Genomic DNA, 13,357 nt, shown 5'->3' with positions numbered 1-13,357 from the left:
CCTGGATGGAACTCAGGTTGGCTGCGTGCAAGGCAAGCGCGCTACCCACAGTACTATCGCTCCGGCCCCACTGCTTAAATTTTGAGAGCGTGTTTTCACCAAGTACCCTCCTAAATGTAAAATGTCGCTCATCGTTGGTTACGCCTTAGGTGGGGCGGGGTCTGTTTTCGATGTGATGTTAAGGGTTAGACTAGATTTAGGGTTGCCCCAGAATTAGGCAGTAGGGTTCCAGGGGCTCATTCTCCACCCCCATGATATTACTAAGAAAGCAGCCAAGGAAAGAAGGCTGTCAGGAGGGAACCCTGAGGTCCAGCAGTGCCATCCACCAATGTCCCTCAGCTCCAGGTGTGCTTCCTGCCACATTCTTGGCCACAGAGTCCAGAGGCTGCTTGGGGGCGCTGTCACGGCTTGGCTGTCTGCATGGCAGGGGTTCGCATGGGACGTTTTCCGTTCGCCTCCCGGTGGTAGTTGAAGGCGAGATCTTGGCAGGAAGTTGGAAAACTGCTGTGCCAATCTTCTGCAATTCCGAAAGTACACGCTATCGGGCCTTTGAACTCTGAGCTATGAAGCGTGGGTCTTGCACTGTTTCATTCCCCGCTATACTGTGTGTGTGGGGTGGGGAGGGGTTCTCCCCACCCCCCACCCCCGGGGCCTCTTGGCTTGGACTTGCTAATAGCCAGCATTGCAACACACACACATGTGTCACCTGTCAGGACCACCCCGCAGCTGGGATCTCCTCTCGCTCTCCCGTGAAATCATCTGGGCTGGAAATCCGGGGGTGGGGAGATCTATGAGTCATGTGATCCGCATGCCGCGCCCGCCGAGGCCTCTTTGCTTTCCTGCCTATTAATCACACGGCAATGTGCCATGGCCTTTCTGAAGGAAGAAGTTTCCTTAATGACGCATTTTTTAAAAAAAAATAAATGAATAAATATATGTCTAAAGGTGGCCTGTGGGCCTGTGTACGCAGCGGGGGGGGGGGGGGGGGGCAAACTGTCATCCCTTCCCGTGGCAGGAAGAAGACTTGAACTGCGTGAGGGAGCGGTGGTCGGATGCGCTCATTAAACGGCGCGAGTACCTGGACGAGCAGATCAAGAAGGTCAGCAATAAAGAAGGTATGTGCACCGGGGCTGGAGCGATAGCACAGCGGGGAGGGCGTTTGCCTTGCACACGGCCGACCTGGGTTCGAGTCCCAGCATCCCAAGGGTCCCCCGAGCACCACCAGGAGTAATTCCTGAGTGCCGAGCCAGGAGGAACCCTTATGCATTGCCGGGTGTGACCCAAAAATAAAAATAAAATGTCCCATCACAAGACCCGGGGAAGATTCGCATGTCCTCTCTCTCCCCTCTGTCCCTGGCTGTGGCGTCCAGTCGGCCAGGCCCTGCCCTGAGCTCAGCTGGACGCTCCTGCTTGAGCCGGCCAGCCTAGTCCTTTTTCCGTAATGGGGAGGGTGTTCAGGCACACATGGACGCCCCCTCGTGAGAAGCGTGTCTCCTTCCAACCACGCTGTGGCCCCTTCCCCCCATGCTCTTGGTGCTCACGGGCCCTCACTCTCCTGCAGAGAAGACCGAGGATGACGTGGAGCGTGAGGCCAGGCTGGTGGAGCAGTGGGTGGGGCTGACGGAGGAGCGGAAGGCTGTGCTCGTCCCCGCGCCGGGCAGTGGCATCCCGGGGGCTCCCGCTGACTGGTGAGTACCCCTGTCTCCACCTCGCCATGAGGGCCCTACCAGCGCCCTTGTGAGGTTGTCCTGGGAGTCCGCCTCCTCTTCCAGGAAGCCCGAGCACAGTGTTAGCCCCCCTAGAGCTCAGCGCCCCGCCCCGTCTTCCTACCTACAGTGCTCATCTCCCAACTTCTCTCATTTTGCCTCAAAAGAGGCAGCAGGGAGCAGAGCTTTAGTCCCAGTGGGGAGGGCATTTGATCCCTGGCACCACACAGGGTCCCCTAAGTTCCACCAAGAGTGATTCCTGTACTGTGTTCCAGAGTGATATAGCATAGCAGATAGCGCATTTGCCTTGCACGTGACCAACACTGGTTCAATCCCCAACATCCCATCTGGTCCCCCGAGCACTGCCAGGAGTAATTCCTGAGTGTGGAACCAGGAGTAACCCCTGAGCATTGCCCAGTGTGACCCAAAACGCAAAACAAATAAAAAATGTGATTCCTGAGTGCTGAGCCAGGAGCAATCGTCCCAGCACTGCTGGGTGTGACACCCCCCCACACACACCCACTGGACAAACAAACACACACTCCAGAGACAGATTGTGTATTGATGCAGATTTTGGAGTTGTGGCTTTAGATCATGAGTTAAGGAATCGAGTAGATGGGGGTGACAGGGTGGCAGGAGGGGGAGGGGCCTCGCTCTATGAGGAGGGAAGTGATTTTCCTGAGCAAAACTCTGCCTCTAACTTCAGTGTTCCGGTAAACACATAACAACACATAAGGCTTGTGCTTTATTGCCCTGAGTGTGGGTGTTCCTTGAGGGCTCCGTGCCCTTTCTGCTGAGCCGTACACAGAGCCTTCCAGCACTCACGTAATAGGTGGCATGTATTGAGACAGTCTGCTCAATCCTGGGGGCATCCGGGGAGTCACTCATACACTGGACGTTTTTCTTCTCTCTACCTAAATCTCTTTCATTCCAAGCTGCTGATCTTCTAGACTGTTTATCCAGTGTCGAGTTCTGGGTTTCATCCCTAGTTCTTCTGATTCAGAAGAAGGATGGGGGCCAGGACTTCTCATTTTAAGAGGTCATGGGGTGATTTTAAATTTTTCATTCATAAAGATCACTTTAAAATAAAAATGGGGAGAAATTTTTTTTCATTCATTTATTTTTGTGGCTCTGGGAATCAACCTCAGGGCCTTACTGGTGCAAGGCCAGTGTCCCATTGCCAAGACACATCCCTGACCCACAGATGATTCTGCTGCAAATGACTCAGTCCTGAGAAAATGCTGATTTACTCTTTCCTGCTCACCGCCTTGCTTCTTCTCCTGTGTCTTCCATACTCTGCTCTTTTGAATTTTTATAATATCAGCCTGCTGGGGCCGGAGAGAAAGTACAGTGCGTAGTTCGCTTGCCTTACCTGCAGATAACCGGGATCCGATCTCCAGTCCCCCGTCTGTGTTTATGACCTCATTTCCTTCCTCTGCTCCAATTCCCATTCTGTTCAGATACACCCCCCTTCCCTTTTACCCATTACTAGAAATATTTTTCATAGGGGCTTCATTTATTCTTGTTTCTGTTAGTGGCAAGTAATTCATATAATGATAGCTCTTTCGATGAGTCATATAACTTCCCTAATTTGTGTTTGAGGGAATGTCAGGAAGTGGGAAATTGTTTCATTAATAGAACGTGCAGTTCTGCTTCTTTGCTTCTTGTGTTGGGTTGTCTGACAAGCATGTATTTTGTTCTGGTGAAATGTAGGGTCCCGCCGCCTGGAATGGAAACCCACATCCCAGTCCTCTTCCTGGATTTGAATGGTAAGGAGACCCTCACGTTCCAGGGACTGTCTCCTTGGCTTAGACTCTGTAATCTCCTTAGACCCACTTGCTTTCATCCTTTAATCAAACCTTTTCTCATCACTCAGAAGACAGGCAGGTGAGATTTTTGTTGATTACTATTTTTAAGGGCTGGAGCGATAGCACAGCAGGTAGGGCGTTTGCCTTGCACATGGCCGACCCGGGTTCCATTCCTCCGTCCCTCTCGGAGAGCCCAGGAAGCTACCGAGAGTATCCCACCCACTCAGCAGAGCCTGGCAAGCTCCCAGTGGTGCATTCGATATGCCAAACACAGTAACAACAAGTCTCACAATGGAGACATTACTGGTGCCCGCTTGGGCGAATCAATGAGCAATGGGATTACAGTGATACTATTTTTAAATCTTTAATGTTTACATTTCTTTTCATTTGGGGGCTGGGGACCACACTAGTGATAATCAGGAGCTACTAGTTCTGTTGAGGGTCACTCACGCTGGGACTCAGAGCCACATTCGGTATCTTGCTACATGCAGTGTTGCTCTCTCTTTGTCTTTTTGTGTGTGGTGGTTTTTATTTTTTCCTTTTTGCATAATTTTTATTTTCATAAAGTTGTTCACCATAATGGATTACGTTCAATATTTCAACAACAATCCCACCATTATTTTGAATTTTCCCACCACCACTCAAGCCCGCCCCCCAGGCAGATGCTAGATCATTTATTTTTTATTGCTTGTCATGAATAGCGCGAGCTGTCACTCCTGGAATTCTAAAATTTTAAATAGTTAAGAGTCCGGAGAAATCTCTCCAATGAGCTGAGCTGCTCGGTTCCAAGGTCCATTTGTGAGTGTCTGGACCAGGACCGTTAATGCACTTAAGTGCCACCCGGAGCCAGTTCGTGGGCGTAACAGCCAGGATCCCATGGGGGTGGGGAGATGGGAAGGAGCGGCCAGTCCCCAATCCCTTGAGGCCTGGAATTTGCAGTCACCGGTTCATGGGTACCTGGGCTTTTCATTGAGTTCTGGAAGTTTGCTGCTGCCGGGATTCGTAGGGGGCAGTTGGAGCGTGTTTGCTTTTGAGCCACACCCAGTGGTACTCAGGGCTTACTCCCGGCTCTGTGCTCAGGGAATCTCTCCTGGTGATGCTTCGGGGATGATATGGGGTGCTAGGAATTGAACCCAGGTTGGCTGGGTATGCAAGGCAAGCGCCCTGCTCGCTGTACTGTCTCGTTTCTGACTGATTGTGGGCAGAGGGTTGAAGACCCAGGCTCAGCAAGGAGGCTTCTGCGTAGACTTAGGTGAGCTCCAGCAGTAAGAGTCAACACTTTATTGTCGCCAAGGCCAGGGCAGACTTAAGGTCAGTTCCTCTTGGGCCTTCGCCGCCTGTCCCTGGCACCAGGTTTGTTGAAGAGAAAAAGTAGAGGAATTCAGCCTCCTAGATGAGGGGGACAGAAGCCCAGAAAGATCTTCAAACAGCAGAAGTTTCTGAACTCCCCCAGGAAGACTTCCCAGCCACGGTCCTACTGAAGTTGAAGGAATTCAAGAATAATCTGTGAACGAGCCATCAGTCGGCTCAAAGAAAGTCAAAAGTCCAGTGTGGAAAAGCTCCAAGCGGAAGTGACCAGGCTAGAACCCAAGGGCGGGGGGGGGGGGGGGGGGGGGGCGATGAGCACAGGGCCAGTCGTGAGTTCTAGTAAGACAGTAAACCAGGGGCTGGGTGCAGGAGGCATCGATGTCAGTCTGCAGCCCGGTGGAGCTATATCTGTACGGGGTCGTTATTAGCTCTTTGGAAAACAGCCACCAGAGAATCGATTCCATCCTTTTTTTCTGTCTATCTTAGTTTTTTCTGGCTGGGGGGCGGGCACACCCAGTACTCAGGGGCTACTCCCGGCTCCCTGCTGGGGACTGACCATGGTCAGTGACCAGGGTACCATGTGCAGTGCCAGGGATAGAACCGGGGTCCACGGGCTGCAAGGTGATGCCCTTAGCTCCTGTAGTGTCTCTCTGGCCCCTATTCTGGGAGGCTGACACAGGTCCCAGAGCGCTCATGATCATTTGGGCAAAGGATAAAGGGCTGTGAGCAATGAGGTCTCTGTCTCAAATGAAGGAGAAGGAATAAAAGGGGAGAGGAATAAGGTGTGTGACCTTCATCTGTAAGCAGCACATTGTAAATGTGAGGTGCTGGTTTTAAACACCAACATTCCGAGGACCCGGGGAGATGGTAGAGCAGGCAAGACGCTGGCTTTGTGCGTGGTCGACCTGGCTTGGCTCCCCTGAGCACCGCCAGGAGTGATCCTTGAGCACAGAGCCAGAAGGAAGCAGCCCTGAGCCCTGCTGGGTGTGGCCCCCAAAACAAGAACAAAAAGCCTGGCTCTTGGGGCTGGAGCGATGGCACAGCGGGTAGGGCGTTTGCCTTACCAACCGACCCGGGTTTGATCCCCAGCATCCTCTATGGTCCCTTGAGCACCGCCAGGAGTAACTCCTGAGTGCATGAGCCAGGAGGAACCCCTGTGCATTGCCGGGTGTGACCCAAAAAGCAATAAATAAAATAAATAAATAAAAGCCTGACTCTCCATCGCTCTTGCCTTTCTGTGCCTGGGACTTGCTCAGCGGATGACCTCAGTGCCAACGAACAGCTTGTGGGTGCCCGCGCGTCGGGGGTGAACTCCATCTTGCCCAAGGAGCATGGCAGCCAGTTCTTCTACCTGCCCATCATGAAGCACAGCGACGAGGAGGTACCAGCGCCATCAGCCCCGCTCGCCACACCCCTTCTCGTCCGGAGAGGGCGGTGTTGGCTTTGCTGGCCCAGCGTGGGGCGTCTGCCAGCTGCCCCTGAGTCATCCCCGGTTTCTGTCCCTCCGTCCCTCCCCACTCCCAGGTCTCGGCCACGGCCTCTTGGGACTCGTCGGTGCACGATTCCGTGCACCTGAACCGGGTCACCCCCCAGAACGAGAGGATCTACCTGATCGTGAAGACCACGGTCCAGCTCAGCCACCCTGCGGCGATGGAGCTGGTATTGCGCAAGCGGATTGCGGCCAATATCTACAACAAGCAGGTGAGAGGGGCCCTACCGCCCTTCCAGTTGGGGGTGCGCGCAAGGGCTGGAGTGTCTCCCTCCTCCCTGTCACCGGGCCCCGTGGGGTCATGCTGTTGCCAGGCAGAGACCTGAGGCCCAGGGACAAGCGCCCTGGCAGTCTGGCTTTCGTTGACCCAGTAGAACGGGGCTTGAGCAACGCAGGGCCCACCTTCTCGCACCCCAGACCTGGCTCCTGGTGCGTGGCCTGTTTGAGAGGCCTAAGCGCCGTGACTTGCCTTCTTTGGTTGGGTTTGGGTTTGGGGTTCGGGGTCACAGTTCGGGGTCACTGCGCAGTGCTCAGGGGCTATTTCCCGCTCTGGCTGTTTGCTCAGGAGTGACCCCTGGCATGGGCCTGGGTGGTATCAGGGATTCAACTGGGGTCGGCTGCATGCAGGACAGACATCAACACCTACATTATCTCTCCGGTTCCTTGAAGGGCCGGGGCCAGGGGGCCTCATGACAGACAGGACCACTCGAGGTCCCAGGAAGTGCTTTTCCTGCTGCCCCCTTGTCAGATCTCATCTCCGAGGCACGGTTGCCAAATGCACCCACACTCTGCCAGTAGACTACAGGGAGGTCTAAGAGGTGGCCAGGCAGTGTGGACACTGGCACCCCACACTGGATGCAGTGTCTGGGACACAGCCCCCAAGCACAGTTAGGAGGGACATCATTAGTCTCTCAGGACCCAAACATACTTCGTTTATTTGATTCCTTTTTTGGGGGGGTCGAGGGGGACAGGGTGCAGGGTGTGACCCCAGTGATGCTCAGAACATGTGGTACCAGGGATCAAACTGGGGTGAACCACATGCAACCAAACAGAAAAGAGAAAGCTTCCATTTTTCTCTTTTACAAAAGAAGGAGCACGCGCGCGCGCGCGCGTGTGTGTGTGTGTGTGTGTGTCTAAAACAGCATCATCAGTAATGCTTTTTACAATGTATTAAAAGCACCAAATAATTTCCCCTTTTTTTGCGCCACGTAATTCAGTTTTTCTTTACCCTCAGAGTTTCACCCAAAGCTTGAAGAGGAGAATATCCTTAAAAAATATTTTTCATTCCTGCGGGGTGACCTATGAAATAGTGTCAAACATACCAAAGGTAAAGCATGTGTCCCTTTTGCCAAGTATGGAGAGAGGGGGGTGGGGAATGCATTGAGCCTCAAGCCCCTTTTTTGGGGGTGGGGGGGCTTTTACCCCGGTGATGCTCAGGGGTCACCCCTAGCGATGCTTAGGAATACTCCTGGCTCTGCACTCAGGAATCACTCCTGGCGGTGCTCAGGGGACCATATGGGATGCCGGGATCGGCCTCTAGCAAGGCAAATGCCCTACCCACTGGACTGTCTCTCTGGCCCCAAGCCTCAAGCCTTTTTGAATGTCTTTCTTGCCTCTGGAAGTTCTCCCTTCTTGTCACGTCAGGCCACAGAGGAGATTGAGGACCGGGAGACGCTGGCCCTCATGGCGGCCCGGAGCGAGAATGAAGGCACGTCGGACGGGGAGACGTACATCGAGAAGTACACACGGGGCGTTCTGCAGTTGGAGAACATCCTCAGCCTGGAGCGGCTCCGGCAGGCAAGTGACCGCCGAGCTCTGGCCAGAACCCCCAGTGTACCTTAGATTCTGCTGCACTTTCCCTGACCATTTATGAAGATTGTTTCTTATAGATTCGTGGCAGAGAGGGAAAAAAAGTAAATAAAAAAGCAGTGGGTCGGGACCGGACCAATTGTATAGCAGGTGGGGCATTTGCCTTGCATGCAGCTGACCCGGGTTCGATCCCCGGCATCCCACATGGTCCCCCGAGCACCGCCAGGAGTGATTCCTGAGTGCATGAGCCGGGAGTATTCCTGAACATCACCAGGGGTGACCCAAAAAGCAATAAATAAATTAATGGGGGGTTAAGGGGGGAAACAGTGGGTGCGATAAGATTTCAGTAAGATTTCAAGTTTGGGGGCCAGAGACACAGTTCAGCAGGCTACAGCATATGCTCTGTCTGAGGGGGACCCTGGCTCAGGCCCCCATACAGTATGGTTCCTCCAGCCTTGCTGGGAGCGGCCCCTGAGTACAGAGCCAGGAGTTTCCCCCACACACTGCCGGGTATGGCCCCCAAACCAAAACCAAAGCAGCCCTAGATTCCGGGTCTGCAACCGCTGCCACGCTCAAGGCCGTTCCCCACACGCTCGGGCCGAGCCTCCCATACAGGTGGATGTATTCCTGGACTGCGCGGCCGTGACACGTCATAAGACAGTTTTCCATAACAGACAATACAAAATACATTATTTCGGTTGTGCTTTGGGACAGGGATTGATTGGGGCTTGGGATGGAAACATCCCAGATTTGGTGGTGGGAAGGTGTCATGGGGGTGGGATTGGTGTTTGAATATTAACTGTCATCAAATACGGTGAACCACCTTATAAAATAAATTTAAAAAAAAAAAAAAGATTCCGGGCCTGTTGGCGCGGGGTTTGTGGAGGTGGCAGGTCTCTCTGTGTCCTGAACCTTCTGTGATGCGCATATTCCATCGGCGTGGAGGGAAGTGCTGACTGTCCCCTGCTTGCAGGCCGTCACCGTCAAGGAAGCTCTTTCCACCAAAGCGCGGCAGCTGCGGAGAAGCCTCAGCATGCCCAACGTCCACAACGTGAGCACACTGGGGGCTGGGGGGGCATATTGGAGAATATTCGGGAACCATTCGCCTATGTCCAGAGGCGGTGGTGCGCTCGTGGGTATCTCTTCCTTACCTGTTAGAGAGTTTCTATAGAGTTCTTTGTGGGTTAAATCTTTAAGTTAGATTTAACTTGAACTATAAAATCATTTTAAAGGAGGTCGGAGGGATGTGGGGCAGAGGATAGGTAAGATAGAGAAGGGACCAGTATGACAATAACAGTTGGAAATGATCACGCTGACAAGAACTGAGTGTTAAAAGTAGGTAAAGGGGGCTGGAGAGATAGCACAGCGGGTAGGGCATTTGCCTTGCACGCGGCCAACCCGGGTTTGATTCAGAGCATCCCATATGGTCCCTTGAGCACTGCCGGGAGTAACGCCTGAGTGCAGAGCCAGGAGTAACCCCTGTGCATCGCCAGGTGTGACCCAAAAAGCAAAAAAAAAAAAAAAAGTAGGTAAAGGGAGATATACGATAACCTTTCAAGTATCTATATTGCAAACCACAGTGCCCAGGTTGGGGGATGGGTGGGGAGAGAGGGAGAGAGACAGAGAAATGGGGGGGGGGGGGGCGGGGTAGAGAGAGAGAGAAGCCTGCCATAGAGAGAGTGGTGATGGGAGGGAAACTGGGGGCAGGAAATGTACACTGGTGGAGGGATGGGTGTTGGAACACTGTATGACTGACCTAATCATGGACAGCTATGTAAGGGTCTATCTCATAGTGATTCAATAAAAAAATCTTGGAGGAAAAAAGAAGGTGGGAAGGAACTAGAAGGAGAGTAGTGGGGATAAGGTGCTTACTTTGCAAGACCCAGCATTGCATATTGTCCGCAAGCACCACCAGAAGTGGGCCCTGAGCACCACCAAGTGTGTTCCAACCACATACGTGTATATAACATATATATAAATAGATAGATATAATGTGGTGCTGTATACAATGAAGGGAATAATTATTAGAGCAGAATTATAAAGAAGTAGCAAAGATTATAAAGGAGGTAGCACTGCACTGTAGCACTGTCCTCCCATTGTTCATTGATTTGCTCGGGCAGGCACCAGTAACATCTCCATCGTGAGACTTGTTGTTATTCTGTTTGGCCTATCGAATACACCACAGGGAGCTTGCCAGGCTTTGCCGTGCGGGCAGGATACCCTAGGTAGCTTGCAGAGCTCATCGAGAGGGACGGAGGAATCAAACCTGGGTCTAACACCTGCAAGGCCAACGCCCTACCCACTTCTCTCGCTCCAGCCCAGAAAGGAGGTATATTCTAAAAATAAAATGGAAGAATCAAAGCTAAAAAGTAGGCCTTTTGGAAAGACTAGTGAATTGGACTAGCTTCTAGTTAAGACAAATTGAGCAAGAAAAAAAAAAAAACATGAGAAGGGGCCAGAAAGATAGTACAGTGGGTAGGGTGTTTGCCTTGCACGCATTTGACCACGGTTTAATCCCCGGCATCCCATAGGGTTCTCCAAGCCCGCCAGCAATGATCCCTGAACATAGAGCCAGGAGTAAGCCCTGAGCACCGCCAGGTGTCACCCAAAAACAAAACAAAAAAAGAAACTATGGGAAAAGGCACATTGACAATAAAAAGAAGCTAGTATTTACCATGGGGTTGTTGGATATAGATAAACTCAGTATATATTGATGGTCCTCAGAGAATTGCCAGAAGTGACCCCTGATGTGACACCCTGAGCAAAGAAATCCAAAATTACATTTCTTAATATGCATGTCAAGTTTATGGCAAGTATCTGAACATATTAATCTCTTGCAGGTTTCCTCCAGTCGGCCAGACCTTTCTGGCTTTGATGAAGAGGATAAGGTATGTACCAGTGGGTGTGGCTGAGTTTTCAGCCTTATCAGAATCCGCAAAGTTCAGATATCTGAGTGTCTTAATTGAATTTCTGGACTTTCCATTTTAATTTTCCTCAGGTCATTCTTTCCACAAACCCATTTCCAAATTCAGGTGGCTGAAATGTCTTAGCAAGACATTTTGCATTTGCGTTACAGAGAGAGTAGGCGAATATTGTCTGCCATGGAGGCAGGGGGAGGGTGGGAAAGGGGGGTATACCGCGGATATTGGTGGTGGGGAATGTGCACTGGTGGAGGGATGGGTATTTGATTATTGTGTGATTGTAACCCAAACATGAAAGCTTGTAATGATTTCAAGCTGATTCAATAAAATTTAAAAAAAAAAAAGACATTTTGCACCATCTTAGTAAATGCATTAGGTTACTCTGTAGGGAACTGCCAATGAATTCGAGCCTAAGTCTAGGTGAGATCCTCAAGGAGTTGAACATTTTGTCCTTAGAGGCGCCAACACCTGAGAAGTTGAAGTTATATAATCAGATATGAAAGACAGTGGCCTGAAACATTTCAGCCTCTGGTGTAGAGAGGAACCACCCCACCTTTTTGCCCAGGGCCATCCCATGCTCAGCCATAGTGATGTAGCTTGTTCGTTTATCTCCTAACCACCCAGATAACCACGTGAGTGGTGAGTACCAAGTGCCTAAAGGGTGCTTGGGAACCAGCAGGGTCCAGAGAGGGATTTCACTCTACTTGTGTGTGATATCTTGACCAGATGCAGTAAAATACTAACATCTGCTCACCCTAAGTATGCCTTGGGTGTGGCTGTACTTGCCCTATCATTCATGTTCAAAATACTTCCTATTGAAGATCAAGAAAAGCAACTGCTGTTTTATATCTGGGAGCTGGGGGGATAGGATAGCAGGGATGGGACTTGCCTTGCATGTGGCCAACCCAGGTTCAATCCCCAGCATCTCTCTCTCTTATGCCCCCCAAGCATGCCAGGTGTGATTCCTAAGTGCAGAACCAGGAGTAACTCCTAAGCATCGCCAGGTGTGACCCACTGCACCCCCTCAGAAAAAAAAAGGACCTCATCACAGTTAGCCCGTGCTTTCACCTTGCAGGGTTGGCCAGAGAACCAGTTTGACATTTCTGACGCCAGCTCCAGTTACCAGGATGTCGCCTGCTATGGAACTCTGCCCAGGGATTCCCCGCGAAGGAGCAAAGAAGGTAGCAGTGAGACTTGCCCTGCGTCATTTCTTTAGGCTTGCTTAGCACAAAGAGGGGGAAAAAAGAAAGGATAACAGGAAGGAAGGAAGGAAGGAAGGGAGGGAGGGAGGGAGGGAGGGAGGGAGGGAGGGAAGGAAGGACAAATTACTTTAAAGATAGAATTTCTTAGGAAAATTGCAGGAAGAATGTCTTTGCACATGGCATATAAGAAGACAGGAAGCTGAAGCGCTGGTTTGCTACAGGTCCAGAACTGTCTTGGATGAGCAGTACCCCATGTGCAAGACTGAGTTTGATCCCTGGCACTGCATGGCCCCCCCCAACACTACCCAGTATAGCCCCGATGGACTCCAGCACTGCTTGTTGTAGCCCCTAGATAGGGGGCTTGGGATGTAGCTCAGTTGTAGAGCACTTGCGTGTATGAGGCTCTGGGTTCGATCCCTGGCACCATTAGAAACCCCAGACGCTGAATCTCCCTTTGAATAGAACATACCATGTTCTGTTAGAGTGTGCCATGTTCGATTATTGGATATCTTTTTGCTTTTTTATCCAACATCCCACCCAAATGATGAAGACTTTTTTAGTAACCATTTAAAATCATCAATTTCTTTTTCTTGAATTTGCAGTGATTTTTCACACATATGTAAATCTCTTGCATGACGGTTAGACTTTATTCTTTTCTGTGAAGGTGTTGGCAGTGGTGGTGATGCCGGGGATGGAACTCAGGACCTCATGCATGCAACATGTATGTCCCACCACTGAGCCTCAGCCCGACTAGACTTCATCCTGTGCCAAAGAAACATCCACTTGTGTTACATTTTTATGCCAAAATAAAGACTTTCAAGGGAGAGAACATACCTCTAATTCTGATTCATCTCATAAATAATTCTAGAAGTGACTTTGATCAGTGGCAGTGCTCTTACCTAAGTGTACTATTTCCTGTTATCCTGATGGTACAGGGAACTTTGGCTATAGAAATTGACTCTTTGGGGGCTGGAGCGATAGCACAGCGGGTAGGGCGTTTGCCTTGCACGCGGCCAACCCGGGTTCGATTCCCATCATCCCATAGGGTCCCCTGAGCACCGCCAGGAGTGATTACTGAGTGAAAAGCCAAGAGTAACCACTGAACATGGCTGGG

The 13,357-nt window shown here is 51.2% G+C and overlaps 1 protein-coding gene across 2 annotated transcripts in view; it reads left to right on the top strand.

The window, feature by feature from the left end:
• Positions 1-13,357, top strand: part of KIF13A (kinesin family member 13A) — a 215,353-nt gene that overhangs the window by 190,492 nt on the left and 11,504 nt on the right. For both annotated transcript variants that reach the window (XM_056132384.1, XM_056132383.1), the window contains exons 27-36: positions 1,016-1,115; positions 1,562-1,688; positions 3,420-3,475; positions 6,079-6,203; positions 6,347-6,523; positions 7,546-7,638; positions 7,956-8,108; positions 9,094-9,171; positions 10,961-11,008; positions 12,117-12,222. In XM_056132384.1, the coding sequence (XP_055988359.1) occupies positions 1,016-1,115; positions 1,562-1,688; positions 3,420-3,475; positions 6,079-6,203; positions 6,347-6,523; positions 7,546-7,638; positions 7,956-8,108; positions 9,094-9,171; positions 10,961-11,008; positions 12,117-12,222 (1,063 nt within the window). The remainder of the gene's footprint in view (positions 1-1,015; positions 1,116-1,561; positions 1,689-3,419; positions 3,476-6,078; positions 6,204-6,346; positions 6,524-7,545; positions 7,639-7,955; positions 8,109-9,093; positions 9,172-10,960; positions 11,009-12,116; positions 12,223-13,357) is intronic.

Source organism: Sorex fumeus, unplaced genomic scaffold (assembly GCF_029834395.1).
Source record: "Sorex fumeus unplaced genomic scaffold, SorFum_2.1 ptg000094l, whole genome shotgun sequence".
NCBI lineage: Eukaryota > Metazoa > Chordata > Mammalia > Eulipotyphla > Soricidae > Sorex > Sorex fumeus.
This window is presented reverse-complemented; position numbering and strand designations above follow the sequence as displayed.